The 21226-nt window shown below is 39.4% G+C and overlaps 2 protein-coding genes across 4 annotated transcripts in view; both read right to left on the reverse strand.

Annotated features, from left to right (window-relative positions):
• Positions 1-873: 873 nt before the first annotated feature.
• On the reverse strand, positions 874-15919 carry mlf1 (myeloid leukemia factor 1). Of its 3 annotated transcripts, XM_030151230.1 has the most exons (8): positions 15755-15918; positions 14289-14436; positions 7210-7254; positions 5989-6072; positions 5711-5839; positions 4031-4190; positions 2332-2470; positions 874-1813 (listed from the first exon to the last, which is right to left on the reverse strand). In XM_030151230.1, exons 1-8 carry the CDS (start codon positions 15799-15801, stop codon positions 1747-1749), a joined length of 819 nt encoding a protein of 272 aa, XP_030007090.1. In that variant the 5' UTR covers positions 15802-15918; the 3' UTR covers positions 874-1746. The 3 variants fall into 3 exon arrangements, with proteins under 3 accessions (XP_030007090.1, XP_030007092.1, XP_030007091.1); XM_030151232.1 differs by lacking the exon at positions 5711-5839 and having other exon boundaries at positions 15755-15919; XM_030151231.1 differs by lacking the exon at positions 7210-7254 and having other exon boundaries at positions 15755-15917.
• Positions 15920-17623: 1704 nt separating this feature from the next.
• rsrc1 (arginine/serine-rich coiled-coil 1) overlaps positions 17624-21226 on the reverse strand; it is a 111787-nt gene continuing 108184 nt past the window's right edge. The window contains exons 9-10 of the mRNA XM_030152322.1: positions 19657-19764; positions 17624-18113 (exon numbers count right to left, since the gene is read on the reverse strand). Coding sequence (XP_030008182.1) covers positions 18021-18113; positions 19657-19764 — 201 coding nt within the window. The 3' untranslated portion in view covers positions 17624-18020. The remainder of the gene's footprint in view (positions 18114-19656; positions 19765-21226) is intronic.

Raw genomic sequence — 21226 nt, forward strand, 5'->3', positions numbered from 1 at the left:
TGAAAAGTCATGGAAAAAGTCTTGATATTTTGGAAAAAAAACTGTGGGAACCCTGTTCAAAGCATGATGTGAAAGTGGACACAGCTACTCAAAGGTCACAATAAATAAGGAAAACTACATGTATTTAAAAAACCCTGCAGCCATAGAGCTGTACAGATCTGTGGACACTATACACACTGAGCCTTTACAAAGCTCTGTAGGATCCTATAGAACTAATAGCGTTGATATAGTAGTGTAAATGGTGGAGTTAGAGAATTGTAACCTAGGAACGTCCTATGGAATTTAAGGAGGAACCCATTTGGTTGGGGGAAAGAGGTTGTTGAGAGATAGTGCAAAGATTTCCATTTACAAGATCCTTTAGAATGTTGGACTGTTTTCTCATGAATAACGCATTATTCCCACCTGTCACATGATAAATCAGAGGTGTAGTTCAAGAGAAGTTCCTCCAAATGGTTCCATTCTTGGTCGTCTTCTATTGTGAACCTGGACTGAGTGAGACTTTGGCTCACACCACCAGCTTTATTAAACAGTATACGATCATATATATGTGAAACAGGTTTTAATGAAGTCTGATACATTAGTATATGAGAGCGGAGGCTGGTGGGCTGCAGCTGTGTAACATCTCAGACCAGTTAGAACCGCTGACAAGTGCTTGGATCCAAAAATACTACCCTGGGTGACTACAATAAAAAGCCCAACACAATACAAGGTAGCACATTTGAACCCCTCGCAGCTCCATACTACCACACAACAGAGGGAGTTTAAGTTATTTCAAGATTATTTCATTTAAGTTTCTTGTCTGTGCTCCCATGTCAGACAATTTAATAGTCAACATGCTCTTGTGTATGTTAAAAAAGAAAACAAAACATCCTATCCATTTTCATATTTTTTATTTTTAGACAACAGTTGTTGACACAACTTTTTTGTTTAAGCTTGAAAAAAATGTACAAGGTCAACGTCTGAATTTAATCAGATAGTGTCAAGAGTCTGTGCCGAGTTCATTAGATGAAAAACATGAGAAACCAACGTATCAATATAAAAAGGTAAAGGTATTATTTGTCTTATTTTTACAAAGATTACAGAAGATAAAATACAAATAATCTAGAACGACAGGTACTGAACAACATAATTACAAACAGATATTTTAGACATCGTCTAAGTGCATTACTGGATTTCAGAAGTCACGACATTTAGCGTTTTGTTGCATGAAAAATAATGACTGTGTGAGAATGTGTCATAAAAGTAGTAGAATAAGTAGAGTAAATGCTTATCTGATACAACATACCATAAGTTTTGTTATTACCTTGTTATTGCATAATAACAGCTCTTAACAACAGTGCTTATGATATTTTGCCTATATCCATAGAGAAACTAAAAAACCTTTTATTTCCTGGTTTAAGTGAAAAATAGAAGAACCTTCTAACCTGTACTGTAACATCTACTGATACTGTTAAAGGATTACACCACTAATATGCTACATTGCACATATTACATAACAATTGATGAACAATTCTTGATTGTGTTAAAGTGCCCACATATTTCTCCATTTCTCCGTTTCTCTATTAACTATTTGACCAAATAGCAGAAGCCAAAAAATGTTTCAACAGTGATATTGTTTAAAAATCTGGGTTCCTGTGTTCTGATTCCATCCATCTCGCTGTATGACCGGAGTGTGTGTGGTTACAGAGCACCAGATTGTATTGGATATTGCTTCAGAGACTTTAATGGACACAAAGACAGATGTTTTCACGGCTTTGAAGAGCTTGCGATTCTAACATGGGTTTTACCCTCGGCCTTGGGCTTTCGTTGTTCTCTGTGAAGAAAGACAAAGCACACAGACAAATTTAACCATCATTAATTACTATTCATTCATTCATTTTTGGAAACCCGCTTTATCGCTGTAGCCTATCCCAGCTACTTATGGGTGAAGGTGGGGCACACCCTGGACATGTTGCCAGTTCATCGCAGGGCCGACAAATAGAGACAAACAATCACTCTCACATTCGCACCTATGGGCAATTTAGATTTAACCTACCCCTATTAGTGCATGTCTTAGGATGGTGGTAGGAAGCCGGAGTACCCAGAAAGAACGGGGAGGACATGCAAACTCCACCTGGTGTTGGAATCAAACCTGGGACCTTCTTGCTGTGAGGCACGAGTGCTATCCACTGCACCATCACTATTCATAACCCAGAGCATCATACGAAAGCAACATACCAGCCTGAACATGCACCCTCTATCAGCATTTCCATCTTGTTTGTCATTTGAGCCTTAACTGCAGATTCTGGCCTGTCTTCAACATTGCACTGTATGCGGGTATGTACTACTGACCTGTGGGTCTGTTCAGGACCGGTGAGGGCTGCCTGGTGAACATTACGGGGTTTGGGTTCCTGCAAGCGAGACATGGACCCAGACGGCTTAAATGTGGACACCTTTTGCTGCCACTCTTGATCAAAAGTCTGTGCTTCAGCTGGGGGCAGAGGACAAAGATCATGTTAGGCAATAATTTAGCACCGGATTCTTAACATACAATAGCTGAAGAGTAAAATGATGGACGGTGTTGTGTTTAACCCTTCAGTCTGGTAAAAGGTGACCTAATGTATGCCCTGACCACGTCCAACTCAGTCATGTACTGGTCTGGAAATGTACCAATAAAGACCCAGTGCTACTTCTATGGCAGCAAATGAATTTTTCTCTCTATTTAACCTTTTCTAGGTAATTTATCACCATTTATTATAATATTATCCTCTATTTTTTTTGCATTTTGCACTGTAAATCCCGTATATTCCTATTAAATTTCCTATATTTAATTTAGATGTTCATGAAAACTCAGAGTTGATTTAAAGGTCATTGTATCAAAATAAAGAAAACTGAAAAAAGCAAGATTTATCAATAACTGAACATAAACCAAGTGTGTCCATCCACTGTCATTGATCCAACTCCATGGGTTTTACTGATGAATCAATGTTGTAGAAGATGACAGTGTTTCCACAGTAACTACAGAGCCTCTGAACGTCCAAATGGGTCATATCTGATGACCATGAAAAGATGACAAAATGCATTTACACCAATTATTTATATGTATTGATAGGATTAATGCATCAATAGGTATTAAACATTTTAGATCAGTACATGATTTTAGTCGCCAGTGGAGGTTTGGGTCTTTATGGGTTAAATGGTGAATTTTTTTAATCATCCATTTGCACTAGACACAGATTAGTCCTGGATGTAACCGACACTTGTGTGAAGATTCTTTATTTAAAGTGTAGTTTAATCCCATTCTGCTCTGCGTCAAAATTAGAAATGTCAGATTTCTTGTACAATCCAAAAAATACAGTGTACATATCATTTGGCTCATAGCATAATTAGCTAAGTCATATTTTGGGCCAAATTGTGATACTGTATATGGACAAAAGTACTGGGACACATTGAATTCAGGTGTTTATTTTCTAACAGGAGTCTGGGATACAAAACAATAATGACAAATGTCAAAATATAGTTTTATATTGTGATAAATATCATTGCATCGGTTAGTTTTGTTTAAATTGTTATCTTTGCTTCCATAATGCCTCAGATGGTTTTTACTCAATTTCTCTCAACATTGAATTTGTTTTTGTTTTTTTAACAATGACTATAATTTTAAATGTTCTACCTCTAAACTTCTAAAATATTTTTCATGCTCTGAATGTAAATAATACTTTTCTACCACAATTAACCATCTACTTTTGGAAGAAAAATCTCTCATTAAACTTTTAAGGAAATATTGATGTTTATATCTCAAATCAGCATGAACAGCACATCTTACAAGCTGTAGACATGATGTGTCCCTGTATTTTTGTCCATAAGTTTATAAACATCAATAAAGCGTAACTTCACTCTCTGAAACAGCTGCTTCATTTTTCATAATTGGCTATGACCTGAAAAAAATATGACTTAGGAAATTATGTTATGAAGCTAACTATATGTGCTGTTTCATCAACTGACATTAAAAAATGATAATAAAAGATAATAGATTCCCCCATTAACATACACTCATCCATATTCTGGAAGTCCTGGTTGAACTCTCTCTCCCCAGTCTTATTGTTGAACTTCTTTTCGACAACGTGCCCTCTGTCCTGGATATGGTGACCAATGGACATCTTCTCCACACCACTCTCTGAGTCTTTTAATGCTCGCCTGGTCTCCTTGATCTTGAAAACCAACATTGGACCAGTCATCAGACAGAGATAGTGAACGAAAGGCATAATGATCTCAAAGATAAGCAGAAGGAATCTCATTAAAGTCCATTCTAACAGTAGATCTAGTGTATCTCATTAGGCTTCACTTCTATACATACATACACTGTTGCCATTAAAACTGGAAAAAATATTATTTTCAGACACATTCTCTTTTTATTCCTATTTATAAACATCAGTATTCACCTTTGCCCTGGTGTAATGATGACATACTGAGGCCCAGTTACACTTTATCTATCAAGAATGAGTCACATTGTCACAATACTTTCCTGAGAAGAAGTGAAAATGTTTTATTCAAACTTCATGGGCAACAGTGTATAACTAATAACATTTAATAATGAATAAATAATAGATAATAATGCATTTGTGGTACTGTAAATAGCATTTATAAATTCCCAGGTCACATTTTGTGTATCCAAAATCAGTAGTGACTAATACACTCCAATGACATGGATCATTTCATAACCTTGATTTAAACTCGGAGATATATTAAGGAAGCAACCTCATTTATAATATAGCCAAGACAAAACACAAAACATTTGAAATATACAATGAACATATCAGAAATACCAAAAAGTAAAAGTGACAAAAATGAATTAAAAACAAAGAAGTCTACTTAAAAACAGGAGCAGCTGGAGGTAAAATAAGATGCAATTATGGATTTAAATTATTGTCCTAATGATAAAAGTGTGGTAAGTTATAGATGGTTTTGCAGAGTGTTCCAGGTTGCAGGTGCACAGTAAGAAAAACTGGACTTTCCAACCTGCAGTGTGAGCTTTTCCTTTGAGCGTGTATGAGAGTGACTTGCATTAAAAGATACTAAAGAATGAATATAAGACAGCAAAAGACCTGTGAGGGATTTAAAAACAAATAAAATCCTATGTCTATTAAGCCTGTTAGATAGGGCCATTCAACTTTGGAATGCAGGTCGCAATAATGAGTGATGTAGCTGTCGTCTGTAATGAATCTCAGCTGAATGATAAACGGTGTCAAGTGGATGTAGGGTTGTAGCTGATGCATGCCGGTATGAAATGTCTCCATAATCTAAAACTGACATAAAAGTTGGCTCAATAAGTTTCTTCTTGCAATGAAGAGGAAAGGAGGATTTATTTCTGTAAAAAAAAAAAAAAGCCAGTTTTTCATCTTAGTTTAGTTACGAGATTAGATGTTTGAGAGTAATTTTGTCATCAATCCAAATTCTAAGATATTTGCATTAAGAGACTTTTTCAATAGTTGTACCATTACTAGTGGAGATAATTTGATTATTATTAGTGATATTTGTTGATTTAGTGAAAAAACGCATACATTTGGTTTTACCTGTGTTAAGAACCAGTCATTGGGCAGTGTAATATGTAAGTTTGCCTTTTATGACTTCATAAGGACAGGTCCAGACAAATTCCTTTATAAAAGCTTTGTGTACTAAACTGCACACATGACTGAGGTGTCATATGATTACATGTGTGTTGTGTTCTTACCCCTCCAGGGGCACGGCGTGTCGATGAGCTCGCCTGAAAGACCTTAGGAGGCTCATTTCCAACCTTAGAGTAAGTTGTGATTGACGAAGAGCTGAACGAGTGGGTGTTTGAGTCTGAAGGCATACTTTCCTGACACACACACAGACAGACATAATGTATTTAATTACTAACTAACTAACTACTAATTTAATTAATAACTACAGCCTAAGTACCCTGAAATCTGAAAGACTGCTAGACAGAAAGAAGAGAACGGAAAATCATGATTTAAATATACTCACAAAGCTTCTGTGCATTTCATCCATCCTGTTTCTCATGTTTGCCATCATACCATCGAACATTCCAAAAGGGTTCCTCATCAAGTCCTGTATAAAGATGCATGGAAAAAAAAAACAGGGGTCACGATTGAGGGGTGGGCTTAAATACCACCCGGTCACAGCTCGTAAACAACTCCTTCATGTTTACCAGCATACATGCACAATATGCAACATGCCATATGTGTTTTGTATGTGCTCTATCTCACATACTGTTACTGGGACAAACACACATAACCACTTTACACATGTGATTTAGTGACATTTACAACAAGGTTAAAAACCAAGATCAGCATGCACATGGTTATCCTTACATTTACTTAATTCGGAGTGTTTCCTGCACTGAACTTACATTTCTGATAATCAGCTTCAAATTCCACCTCATTTTATGTGAATCATTGCATTGGCCTAAACTGTGAGCCACATTTCAGCTCTGGACTCAGGGAATTTTACTTTTTCAGACTGTGCTGCTTTATTCAAAACCTGACCTTGTCAACAACAATAAAAGACTCTTGAGAAGAGTCCCAGAGCTGTTGTTTTGGATTACATTGTTCAACTGTAGACGTGTAACTGTTCCTCTGATATTTCACTGTTAATTTTAGCTGTGAAAATGATGTAAAATCACAATGGAAAAACCCGGTTCACCCCTGTGTGTGAAGGCTAATGTGGTAAAATAGGAAATGAGTCATGCATGTCATCAATCCTCATACAGCAAAATCAAAAGCCAAAAAAATAAGATGCAAACAACAATTTTTAACCAAAAACAACTGAAAATTGCATATTTGACAGAACCATTTAAGTGTTAAAATTGCAGCAAATACTATACATATACTGTACAAGGATTATTATACTGTTTAAAACTTAGAAATAAATGAATTGCCAACACTTTGCCTGTGTCTACATTACTGATTCGAGGAACTTAGTTTACTTTTTATTTTTTTAGTGATAGTTAACAAGACTTTGTGGACAGAAAAACAACAACAATAACACATAAACAAAGGGAAAATCAATCAATCAAACAAACAAACCAAAACAACAACAACAACAGAGTATTGACAAACAACAACAACAACATCATGTCATACAGATTCGAGGAACTTAGTGATGGAAGCCAAAACGCATGCACTTGTTCAGTCTGAGTTCATATGAGAAACTTGTTATGGTTAAACAGTAGCAGATTTTACTGACCATGCTGTCAGTGCTGCCAAAGGGCATCAATGACTGGCTCATGTCCTGAAGATTGAAACATTATCAGTTTAGACTCATAAAATAGTGCTGTCTTTACACAGTATTCTCCACCCAACCACACTGACAACCACCAATCATCTGACATATTTAACAGTAACAGTTTGTTCAGACCAGTAGGCTGCTGGTTTGGTGCTAGTTTGTCTTACACTGTTCTCTAAGCCCTTGACACAGCTACACAGAGCCCCCCATGTGGCCTTAAGTAGAGCTCTTCAAGGCCATGAACCCTCTGGGAGAGAAGGCAACAACGAGTAACCGGCAAGAGGGCGAGTCTGTCCCCGTGTTATGTGGGCCAAAACCACAGGTGTTTATGACCCCGCTGCCCTGGATAAGCATCTCAACAACTATCACTGTCTGTGTGTGTGTATTTTCTGGGGGTGTGATGTGCAGGGGTATTGTGCGTAATCAGTGGGGTGTTGAATGACTTGTGTTCCATGTGTAATTGGGTCGCATTGCCAGAGATTAGCGAGGGTTTAACACTGAAACCGATGCTTCATTCTAGGAAGGGTGCAAAGGGCTGAATGGACTGGCCAGGACAGGGATCTCACAGGGGTCGAAGAGTCCAAGGCTGCTCTCTCAGCTCTTTTCAAAGGTCAAGCTCATGTAAAACGCTCCTGACCAGTATATATGCAGCCTCATGGCCAATTTTATCCCAGTGTGGTATCTATGAACTAATAAATGCCAGTTAAATATCTGCAGGCATTATATTTAGACTGGGCTGGGTTGAGCAGAGGAGAGACTGAGGGTGGATGATAAGGAATCTAGACCCAGTGGTCTTTAACACATTATTTTAAGCAGTCCGGACTACTGCAGACTAATGTTCTCCTTTTTATCTCTATCTTATTCTGATAGTGAACCTGCTACTGTGTCCTTTGAAGAAGGCCGCCCTTGCTCTGAGGGGAGTTACTGTATAGTTATGCATAGGAGGGACATATACACATGATTCATGCTTAAAAAGACATATGCTGGTCAATCTAAAAGACTGCAGGGAAAGTGAGGCAGAGAAAGTGAGGCAGTGAGGTTCTGATGACATAATTCACCCAATTTTAAAACCAGCTTAGCTTAAATCTAAACCTTTCTTTTAAAATCTCTGTAAATGTCAACTAATTGAAAATTTAGTTTCTACCCTTGCCTAGATTATATTTAATTTTGATGCATCAGAAGTACGTTGAAATGCAAGGTTTAACCTAAATGGTGGCCTTTTAAGATGTCTTTTTGATGTGGATGGAGCAAAACAATCAAGTTCCTTAATCAGCCTTATAATGGTTACATCTGCTTTACTCATTTAAAATCTTATTTTCTAAAAGTCAGATTAAATGAATTGTTGTTGGTGCAGCCAAGAGTGTGTGTGTGTGTGTGTGTATATATATATATATATATATATATATATATATATATATATATATATATATATATATATATGTATACACATACATACATATATATATCTATATATCTATATCTATATCTATATCTATCTATCTATCTATCTATCTATCTATATATATATATATATATATATATATATATATATATATGTGTGTGTGTGTGTATGAAGCAAACAGAGCGTTGATCCACCTCAAAAACAATTTCAGTCCTAGAGCACTCTTTTTGGTTATTGTTTATCCCCAGAGACTGGTTTTGGACAGGTCTACCACTGGTCTAGAGTCTTAAGTTTGAACTTGAATTACTCTGATCCAAATTGGACAGTTTTACAAAAATAAAGTCTGGAATATTTTAAGGCCAAAAGTACTATCTCAGAACTCAGATCTTTGTTGAGTGTGGTACCAGTCAAATGAACCAGTGGCACCAATTGACTAACCAAAAAGTCAGAACGCGCAGGTCATAATTGAATAACTTGTGTGTGTGTGTGTGTGTGTGTGTGTGGGGGGGGGGGGGGGGGGGGGGGTTTACACATCAGGATGTACATTACCTGATTTTCAATATTTTAAAGCACTTTACCTGAATTTTCCAGTACAATACTAAAGGGACAATTGTGGTCCTGTACTGAACTGACTGAAGTGGTGCTGTAATCAGCCACATGGTTGTAGGTTAAAATTTCTGAAGATACCTAGAATTAGAATAAAATTAGCCATACTTATGATAGTTAATTTGCACAACCACAAGGTCAATTTGTGCAACTGATTCCTTCAGAGATCTGTCTTAAGTCTGATGTTTAGTTTGATCTAAGACTAAGCCTCATGTTGCTCATCCACACAAGTAGCTCCACTATGACAGCTCAGTCCAAAACCACAGAGTAAAAGTGCAAAATAATAAAACTAAAAAAGTACATCTGATGTTATGATGGTCACTTTACAGCACTCCTCTAAACAAACAACTGCTTTGAAAGGTGATATGAAGCAAGCAGTGTTGACTGGCAGGAGACGGGGAAATGCGAGACCCGATAGCGGCCTTACAGGGTTATATGGGGCTTGTTTTCCCACTGGGAATCTAATGCTCACCAAACTAATACAAGAAGTAGAGGCCTTCCAGCATCATGTCACCAGTTTGCATTTATGTGCATGCCAGCTTGCCTGCATTCTTTTACATGCTGTGACAGTGTATAATTGTGCTTGTAAGCATGTTTTATATGTCTGTGTATGTATGTTTGTGTGCACACATTTGTGCCTGTGATATTGGAGAACAGTGTAAGAGGGAGCTGTCTGTCATCTCATTGCTAATACCCTAGCACTGCCAAGGCACGTTCTGCCAAACAGATGGACCGACAGAGCAACAATGACAAAACAGTGTCCATGACATCTGCACACATGCCTTAACAAAGCCAACAGCACAGCATCTGAGCTTCAGTCCTCTGACCACTGCTGGGCACCAGAAGCACTGTTATCTCCAGATAGTTCAGCATGTGCGTGAAAGCAAAAGAGCAGAATGTGCACTTATCCTTCATTCCATGTGCAGCATTTTACTGGACAATATCATGTGTTTCCTTTCTACTTTTAATAGAGAGATGTCAGTTCTGAACATTTTATTGATTTGATTGGAGATCTCCCTCTGTATTTTATGAAAATCCCACAGAACCAAGAGAAAAAGCAATTGCAAGTGTGCCAGGAGGATTTTACACTCATAAGTAAATAGTATTTTAACTAAAGTTGAAAACATCTGAATAGCAATACATCTTGCACTACTATTTTCGTACTCATACTCACTGTCTTCCGCTTATCCGCGTCCGGATTGCGGGGGCAGCAGCTTCAGCAGTGAAGCACCAACAGTCCTCTCCCCAGCCACTTCCACCAGCTCTTCTGGGGGAATCCCGAGGCGTTCCCAGGTCAGCTGAGAAATAAAATCCCTCCAGCATGTCCTGGGTCAGCCCCGAGGTCTCCTCCCAGTTGGACATGCCCAAAACACTTCCCCAGGGAGGCGTCTGGGAGGCATCCTCACTAGATACCTGAACCACCTCAACTGGCTCCTCTTGACATGGAGGAGCAGTGGCTCTACTCTGGGTTCCTCCCAGATGTCTGAGCTCCTCAGCCTATCTCTAAGGCTGAGCCTGGCCACCCTGTGGAGGAAACTCATTTCGGCCACTCGTGACCTCATTGTTTCGGTCATTACCCAGAGCTCATGACCATAGGTGAGGGTCAGAACGTAGATCGACTGGTAAAGCGAAAGCTTTACCTTTTGGCTTAGCTCCCTCTTTACCACAATGGATGGGTTTAGTGTCCGCATCACAGCAGACTCCACCCCGATCCACCTGTTGATCTCCCGCTCCATCCTACCCTCACTTGCGAACAAGATCCTGAGATACTTAAACTCCTCCACCTGAGGTAGGACTTACCCCCCGACCTGGAGAGGGCACTCCACTATTTTCTAGCTGAGGACCATGGCCTCAGACTTGGAGGTGCTGATCTTCATCCCAGCCACTTTACAATCAGCTGCGAACCACCCCAGCAAGAGCTGGAGGTCGCTGCTTGATGAAGCTAAGAGGACCACATCGTCCGCAAAAAGCAGACACGAGATTCTCCGGCTACCAAACTCGACCCCCTCTACTACCCAGCTGCGCCTAAAAATTCTGTCCATAAAAGTTATGAACAGAACCAATGAGAAAGGGCAGCTCTGGCAGAGTCCAACCCTCCCCAGGAACAAGTCCGATGTACCGCCGGCTACGCAGACCAGACTCGCACTTCTTTGGTAAAGGGACTGAATGGCCGTTAACAAAGGGCCATCCACCCCGTACTCTTGAAACACCCCCCACAGGATGCCCCTGGGGACTTGGTCGTAAGCTTTCTCCAAATCCACAAAACACATGTGGACTGGATGGGCAAACTCCCATGCCCCCTCCAACACCCTAGCAAGGGTAAAGAGCTGGTCCACAGCTCCACGCCCGGGATGAAAACTGCATTGGTCCTCCTCAATCTGAGGTTGAACTATCGACCATACCCTTATTTCCAGTACCCTGATGTAGACCTTACCAGGGAGGCTGAGGAGTGTGATCCCTTTATTGTTGGAACAGACCCTCTGGTCCCCCTTCTTAAAGATGTAGACCACCACCACTCCAAAGGCACCCCTGATGTTCACACAATGTTGTAAAGGTGTGTCAGCCCAGGCAGCCCTACAACATCCAGTACCTTGAGATACCCAGGGTGGATCTCATCAACCCCTGGGGCTCTGCCGGCATGGAGTAGTTTCCCTACCTCAGAGACTTCTGCCCTGGAGATTGGTCTCTCTGCTCCATTTCCTCCACAGAACACATGTTGGTGGGATTGAGGAGCTCCTCAAAGAATTTTTTCCACCGCCCAACTATATCCTCAGTTGACGTCAGCAGCTCCCCATCCCCACTGTACACGGTGTGGCCAAGTTGTTGGAAAGCGTACCAAAAAGGGACTCCATTGTCCTATTGTGGGACTTGAACACTGGCGTGGGCAATGGCAGCGTGACCTGGAAGGGAGTGGTGGGGAGGAATGGCCTGCCCTATCTGAACCCAAGCAGTGTTCAGTTATTGAACTTCTGTGCGAGTCGCAGTTTGGCCATTACTAACACCATGTTCAAACATAAGGATGTCCATTGGTGCACTTGGCACCGGGGCATCCTAGGTCACCGGTCAATGACTGACTTTGTAGTTGTATCATCAGACCCGCGGCTGTATGTTCTGGACACTCAGGTGAAGAGAGGTGCAGAGCTGTCAACCGACCACTACCTGGTCATGAGTTGGATTAGGTGGCAGGGGAAGACACCGCACAGACCCAGTAGACCCACACTATTTGTTTGGATCTGCTGGGAACACCAGGCGGATGAACCTATCAGGATGATCTTCAACTCACACGTCCGGCAGAACTTAAACTGTGTCCCGAGGGTGGAGTTCGAATGGTCTCTGTTTTGCTCTGCCATTGTCGATGCAGCTGTGGTGAGCTGCGGCCACAAGGTAGGGGGGGCCAGTCACATCGGTAATCCCCATACCCGCTGGTGGACGCCAGAGGGGAGGGGAGCTGTCAGGCTGAAGAAGGAGGCCTACAGGGCAAGGATGGCCTGTGGGTCTCCGCAAGCAGCCGATTGGTACCAGCGGGCCAAGTGGTGCGCAGCTGTAGTGGTCACTGAGGCAAAGACTCGGGCGTGGGAGGAGTTTACTGAGGCCATGGAGGAAAACTATCGATCAGCTCCCAAGAGATTCTGGCAAACCTTTGAGCATCTCAGGGGGGAAGGCGGCAACTCACCCACACTGTGCACCACTATTATTAGATAATAATTTGTCTGGATGGACACTTTGCAATGTAGCTCCAGTCCACCCACTGCCATTGAGGTCATTATTCAAACACTCCCAGTCTGTCCTCAGCTGGCATTAGCTAGTTAATGGCATGATGTTAATAAAGAGAAAGCAGGTTGCTGGCAGTCGAGGCTAGGCTTCTGATTAAAGTCATTATCAAGGATAAATATACAGACCCTCATAAAGTAGTGGGATTAGAGCAGGTGACAGGGACTTAGAAGGGATTAACAAAAAGTACAGGGGCTGATTTAGGAAAGGTAAATGGGTGCAAAATACAGCAGAACAAATGTACACCCTGTGTACCCCATGTTTTCCCATCAAAAACGTTTGCAAATGACATCAAAAAGTCCCAGAGCAAATGAAAGATCATTTGTCTAATCTTCTCTACCCTAGTCTTTTTATGCTCTTATACTCAGCTACTGTAGCAGAAGTGTATGGAGATGGCAATCATGAACAAGAATAAAACTGAAAGATATTTTCAGCAGCCACTCAACTCAGCAGTGCAAAGATGAACTCTCTGTGGTCCCTTTGGTGTGAGTTGAAGAAATCTAAATATGTATTTGCAAGAAAGCAGTGTGTCAGTGGAACAATGTCCTATAAATAGTGCTCCTCAGGGCTAGATATAACCGTCCAGAGAGGCCAAGAGGGTTGCCCTTGCACTAAAACATAGACTCACATGGTCCCATACTTCAGTGAATGGTGCTCCAGTTACAGTACCAGCAGCCAGCCCACACTATAACCTTAATAAACTTAGCACTTCCTCTAAACACTGAATTTCTGTGGTTATAACCTCTGTGTAATGGCCAAACAGGGTCAAAATGCTTTACTGTATGAATGCATGGTACACACAAAGAGGTTAGGATTGACCAAACGTAAAAGTGATACATACAGTTGTAGTAAAAATGAAAATCTCATCACCATTTGTCATACTTAGGAATTACTCCAGCACAAAACTTGGTTGAAATAAAGTACAATATTTATTTACAGTTTTGACATTGAACTAGAGGGATTAACACGTGTAAATTAGTAGCATATTTTTAAATGACTAAATAGATGTTTTCCCTTTATTTGATGTTAAGTATAATTGTGTCTGATAATCAGTCATGGCCACTAATCAGTCTGTTCCCACAAAGAGGTACTGAAGCAGAGCATCATCCTTTGTCCTGCGCTGACCCAAATAATACAAAAGTAGGTTAGCTACTCAGCGGTGTGCATCACACAATACTTTGTGTACTACTTCATAGCCTATTTTGTCAAGTCCACAAGTAGAGCGGATCATTTAAGTATTTGTCATAATCCATGTTCTCACCCTGTGGTCATCCCTCAGTGCCTGGGAAGAGCTGGGATGTCTTGTCATGCTCCCATCCATTAAACTGGGCATAAAGGGCACGCCAAAGGGCTCAGAGAAGCTCCGCATCATCTGACGCATATGTTCCCTATGGGCACTGAAGGGATCCCTGAAGGATAAAGACAAAGTAAAGAAATCTGAGGGATCACGCTTTACGATGAAAGATGCATTTGGTAGAATTAAGTAGCTATGTTTCTTTTTACATGAAATTCACCCTTTGTGTTCACTCAGAGTGTATAACTGACCTGCAAGGTGGCACAAAATAATTTACAAAGAATGACCTATTGCACTTTCCTTAACCCTTTATTGGGCAAGTGACTATTTTTGGTAATTTCTGCACAAATTACAAGACAGTGACAGCATCAGTTACAGTGAGGCAACAATCTCAGGTCCAATGTGGTCTTCAGGGTCTGTAAGGTGTACCTGCTTTGTTATGTACCATGAAGTAATGGTACTAATGCAAGTGATGATGTTCAAAGGGATAATGTGGATGTTGACAAACTGGAACAGCACTTATGTTGGTCTAATGTTCTAAAAGTGATGTTCTAATGTTATAAAATACATGTTCCTTTCACTTTACAAGTGTTTTTCTTGTATTTTTTTTACACTTAATTCTTATATCTTTTATTTTATTTTTTTTCCACTTATGCGTAAGGAACCAAATATGGTAATTTCATTGATGTTGATTTTCTACAAAGTAATAATAAAAAATGCAAAATTTCACAAAAATAATTAAGTCTTGTTATATCCTCAGTAACACACTATGGTTGAAATTTTAAATTTCAGAGTATTTCTTTGAGTGTCCTATAAAGGGTTAAACTTCACTGAAATGTAAGGTTTTGAGTCTTGAGAATAAGAATGAATTTGCATGTCATTTGCAAGATGTCGAGTCAAAAGTGGCACCTCTTCCTCAACAAGTGCTTCACTCATTCATTAAATCTCACTCTGTAACTGTTTTACTTTGAACTCCAAACTTCAGTCTAACAGAGAAATAACAGAAACTTTTTTTTTTCAGCTACTGCTTGGCAACTACTCAAATGCTGACACGCAAGTAATAATAATAATAATAATAATAATAATAATAATAATAATAATAATAATAATAACAATAATAATAATAATAACATGTCATTTATAGCTGTTTTTACAGACTTTCAACAAATTATATGACAATTATTATAAAAGGCACACGCGCAGACACAGATACAGATGAAAATTCACTTTTAATCAGGTCAATGAAAAGAAGTGAATGATAAGAATGATATGCTGTAGTCTGACGACAGTTCAGTTATTCTAAAATTACATCTAAAGGTACACATTTGGAATTTAGGGGAACAACGTCCATAAATCTGTTCAGTTATGATATTTAGCTAGCTTGGTTAACGCAGCTAACATTTACTGTAACATTTTTGAACTTAGATACTCACGAAAAGAACGGATCGTCATCAAAGTCCCTGCGAAGACTGTTGAACATGTCCACGGACTGACAAGCTGTGAGCACAAACTTTGCGGACTTTTTACGGTTCTATATCCTTGTCTGTCACAGGTGTGTGGTTGTACAGTCCAGCTCCTGTACTGTTGCTATGAAGGAGGTTGGCAACAGGGTTTAGAACCGAACTCACTATGACACCGGCCACATGACGCGGATCCGGTTCTCTGATTGGCCAGTTATTCGGAGCTCTGAGCAGGTTCTCTGTGAGGGTCTGTGTTGTGCCTGGCTGCCATGGCAACGGCGCTCCAGAAATTTCTCGTACAAATTTAAGTTTTCTTATCATGCGTTTGCACACATCCAATAAAGACACACCCTGCCTCGAAACCTGCCTCAAAATGACTTATCAGGTCTAAATTTTGGCTGTTTCCTTATTTATTTATTTATTGGACATGCATTAATGACTTTTTCCCTCTCGTTTTTTAGTCTTACATTTTAGAAATATAGGCTACCAAAGTAAATTAGCCTCCATTTTTACTTTATGAATTATTCTTTTATAAATTTACATCATTGTTTATAGTGTTTCTTTATATAATAAACTATATTATTATTATTATTATTATTATTATTATTATTATTATTATTATTATCATTGTTACTATTACTACACTGGTCTAAAAGTAACATGCCTCCACGATAAAAAACTTTACCAAGTTTGAGTCATTAATAAAGGAAAATTCAGTCAAAAATACTGGCTTACTTGGCTGTAGTTTCCAAGATACTGTGTATTCAAGGTGAACGGAATGTTTGTCTTTGAGCTACAAGATCTCCTTCAAAACAGTCTGCACATTACAATACATTCACCTTTCAGATTGTTTGTACTGGAAGATTATAAACTTATTGTAGAAATGTACATAAACCAATACATATGCGTAGTAACACTGTATTATATAAATTCAAAATATCAGATAACCAGCACTTTTGTCATTTGTTTTCCAATTCATCTTATGAAAGTATGGAAGATTTAGCACATTTAATCCCTGAGGTAGATCATTTCTAAAATATTGTTGACTAGTGTTATTATGATAATTATTATTATTATTAATAATAATAGTCAAGATAAGAAGTCAGCTAATTAATAATTATTGTTATCAATAATAATAGTAATAAAGTGACTTCTTATCTTGATTTTTTCAGAGGGGCGTGTAACGTATACATGGCCGTTTATGTAATAAGACTGTAGAGGTTACATTTCAGTATGAAATTACAATGTAAACACTTCAGTTCCCAGCTCTTATTTTGTTAATTTTTGGATGTGAAAATAGATCATGTGGGGTGTCGACACCTTGCTGGAAAAGTTTCATTTGTGTTCTTTCCTTATCAAATCATTTCTTCACACTTATTTCTTATATCATTACCATGCTTACTATTTAGGGGGTTCTGAAGTGACACATAGTGTCCTCAGCTGAGTATAGATTTACCATCTGGCCGTTCCACAAATAGTCTTGAGTCTGGTCTCTAAACTGCCTTGAAATACCTACTCAAACATCATAGCAGTCCAACACAACACTGAATAAACATATATCGCCTGGTAGACGTAAGTATAGCCAAGAGAGTAGAGAAAGGTTATGAGCAGATGACAGGGCATCTCTGCTTTCTGATGTTAATCCTGATGCAAAACCAGTGCGATAAGGTTACTACCTCAGAGTGAGTCAGACTACTTTCATATTAGATTACTGTATCTGAGAGTGACTCATTCATCATATGTGGTCTTTTTGAAGACATGTATGCCTTACCTTAAAAATCTAGCATATGTCAGTAGGATGTTAACTGGGGTCTTACTTAATTCAGAAAACTACAAGACAGATTTTACTAAACAGCTCTCTTTATTTACTGACTTCATTACAAAAGACAAAGTCAACGTTTATGACAAATGTTACATTCCCAGTGTAAAACAGGTCATGTCAAAATAAGGGTGCAGTAAAATGAAAAGAACAGAGGCCAAACAAAACACTACATTATTGAATGTAGAGCACATTTTCAAATATTTACCAGACCAAAACCTGTTAATTTGTTAAGTTCTCAACAAATTATTAGACGGATGTGGGAGTTATTTAAGAAATGCAGTGGAAAAAACTACAACACACAGAGAAATGACAGGTACTAGGACACAGTAAATGAAAGATCAACTGAGTGAATGAGGTGTAGATCAATGATGGATCTGTTCTGGAAAAGGGAGGGGTCTTCTGTCTGATTCATGCCCTTCAGGTCACAGGACTTCCCATGAGCCTCTCCTGTCGCAGTGAGATCAGTCTGTTTAGCCACAGCTCTTCTGCCTTCTCTTTGTCCATGAACAACTGCAGGACAGTGAGGGGAATGGTTAGTGAGCAGACTGAACGAGGAGGATGCTGGTAGACCTTATAGCATATTTCCACTCTAGTTTAGACTGCTGTTCAAAGTCATACACTATCCTCTGGTTGTATTCCACTGAAAAGTCCTAACAACAGAGATAAAGAGGCTGTGATTCAATGTGGTATGGTCACTAAGTCCTTACATCCAAAACCTCTTGGGTCTGTTCTACACTCTGGCACAGTGTTGTTCCTACTACATCAACCATGTGACCTCAGTGTGGAACACAGAGTCACACAGTGATGACGATCTAATACAAGAGAGAAATTCATGATCTTATTAGTCTGTCCTTATCTACTCACTCCAAGATTTAGCTGAGGAAAACTTTTTATTTGAGTATACAGCCCAGCTTGTATCCTGATGGAAAGGGCCTTCATACTTGGGCGTCTTGTATTTATCGCAGCACATCACCAGCAGTAATGATATTGATTGTAAGAGGGCTATAAAACCACCGCTGCAAGTGTCTGATGAATGAAGGCATCTGTTTATTAGGAAGTAACATAATGACAATAAGACTGAGAGGCAAGACACAAAGACAAAGAGGAGATGTGGAAGATCATTTCTATATTCAGTGTGTGAGAGATAATGTTGACATGCTGGCTACGTGTACATACTGTACATCTATGTGATGATATGTGTCTATTATTATGCAGATTGTAGATCAACCGGGGCCATGTCAATCCTTCATTCCTAACCTACGCTGCTTACAGCTGTGCTGCATGTTATCTGTGTGTTAGATTCAACACCAGTGAGTTCTTGTCTGTCGGCCCTACACTGGTGTCATGGTGCTAATGAGGCTGTGTGTGTGGGATGACAGTATCTGGGCTGGGCTAATGGGACTCATCTGTTCTAATTGGAAGTGGAGCTGGAGCTAGAGCTGAGGCCGAGGCCCGCCTGGGGCATATTGCTACCATACATCAGCCTGTCTGAAAGTGTGTATGTGTGTGTATGTGCACACAGTTAAGCTTGGAGGGTGGTGTGTGTGTGTGTGTGTGTGTGTATGTGAGGGGGTTATCTGCATACGTCAGGGCATAACTTAGTTTCCCCAGTAGAGATAGATGACTGGGAAGCCCCAGGGAGCGTTATTGGAGTTTAAAGTTTTCCTTCTCGTTTTTCATCATTGGTCTGCGGGCAAGGGAGGAGTTGATGTTAGGTGGATATAAACTACTAACTGCAGTGTCCTATAGTGTACAGGACACAGTGTTGGAATATGCCAGAGTGATGGTATGGTGGTGGTAGTCGTAGTAACAGCAGCGATATGTCTTTCACATAAAAAGTTTTCAACTTTATTCCCACAACTCAATAAAAGTAAGTATCATACTCATAAAAAACTGAGACACACTAAAAGAGAACATGACAAGATGAGAAATCAACTTTTGTTAGCTCTGCCCGAGGACAGATTATTGGCTCACAGGATGCTAAAAAGGCTGCTGTCACAAACTGGTGTGATATTGAAACAACCGTGTGTGGGTTGACGGGTTAACAACTTACACTGGGATGCGCGAGTGTGTCACTGTCATTGTAGACTATGGACATAGGCAGACTGACACCGAGACAATCTGCTTTCTCTGACTCTTGCTTCACCTCGGACGACTCAACCTGACACACAACACATAAAAGATTAAGATGACCACGTGACACGATATTTTAACAGAGCTGATACAAATCAGACACAATGGGACTATTTAAGGTAAAACAAGAGCAAATCAAAAATGTAACTCTCTACTAACTGAGAGTGGGTCTCAGTATTTCATGTTTTCAGACGTTTTGCAAATGAAGAAAGCCCTTTCTGAACGTGTGGTTGTAGCATTAATGTCACTGAATGCATTCCTCAAAGAAAATGAAAGTATTACATAAAGCTGCAAAACAGCCCCAAAAGGGCACAGAGAACTGGGAAAATATTCGAAGGAATCATATATATTACAGTATATAAAAAGTGTTTATACCCTATATCCTGCATATAAATAAAACAGCAAAATATGCAGAATTTGCACATGTTTGTTTCAAATCCAGGACGGAACTGGGACGGAGCAAACTACTGTGAAATGTAGTGGGACTTTTTTTTTTTTTCCAGCAGATGGCAGTGAAGGGCTGGTTGATGCGTGACACTGTTGCAGAAGGTTGTGAACTGTTTGGCTTGTATTCTGACTTTTGTAGATCAATCCTCCATCTTTATATATGTGGCTTGAATCAGGACAGTAAGAAGGTGCTGTCCTGATTCAAGCCACATATACAAAGATGGATGATATATGGAATATAACTTCTGGAAGTGAGGGGTTACATCTACAAATGCAGAGTGAGGGCTGTAGCTCATACAAGTAAACAATGAAACACATACCGCCACATGCTTCATTATCCCTCCCCCTTGTCATTTACACAGCAGTGTTATTGTAAACCCTTTTCTGTCAGAGCAAAGGCACTTTTGGTCCCCTTTTCACCTAAGAAGGACAAAGGCTCTCTGCCCCTTCATGCTGCCATCTGTAAAGCCCTGTTGAGGTGCTACTTTAAACTATAATAAGCCCCATATTTGGAAAGATGGCATTTTCTCCGTTCTTGAACTTGACAGAGAAGAAATATCAAAACTAATACTTTGCCAAGTCTATTCATGCTTCAAACACTCCTGATACAAGCCCCAGAGCAAATGTTTACCCAGTTGGAAAGATCTATTTGAAATTCATTTGGCAGGATAAAAAAGTGAGTGCAATATAAAACACACTGGCTAATAATTATGGTGATCTGCCAAATATCACATCTTTTGACTGGTCATCACAATTCTTGGTAATGACATCCTCATATACATTTCTAATAAGTGCAGTTTGGTTAAGAAAGAAAAAAGAAATCGTGAGATACTGTAGAATACCTATATTTAGGTTTCACTACTTTTTCCTCAGCAGTCATCTAAATAAATAAATATAAGATGAAATGGTTCCTTATTTATCATAACAAACATATGGACATTTTTAGGCTGTTCATCTGTATTATTTTGGTCTTTTGAGTAAAAATATTTACTTAACATTAACATATAGTCTCACCAATGACAAACATAACCCTAATCTATACA

Source organism: Sphaeramia orbicularis, chromosome 13, assembly GCF_902148855.1.
Source record: "Sphaeramia orbicularis chromosome 13, fSphaOr1.1, whole genome shotgun sequence".
Classification (NCBI taxonomy): Eukaryota; Metazoa; Chordata; class Actinopteri; order Kurtiformes; family Apogonidae; genus Sphaeramia; species Sphaeramia orbicularis.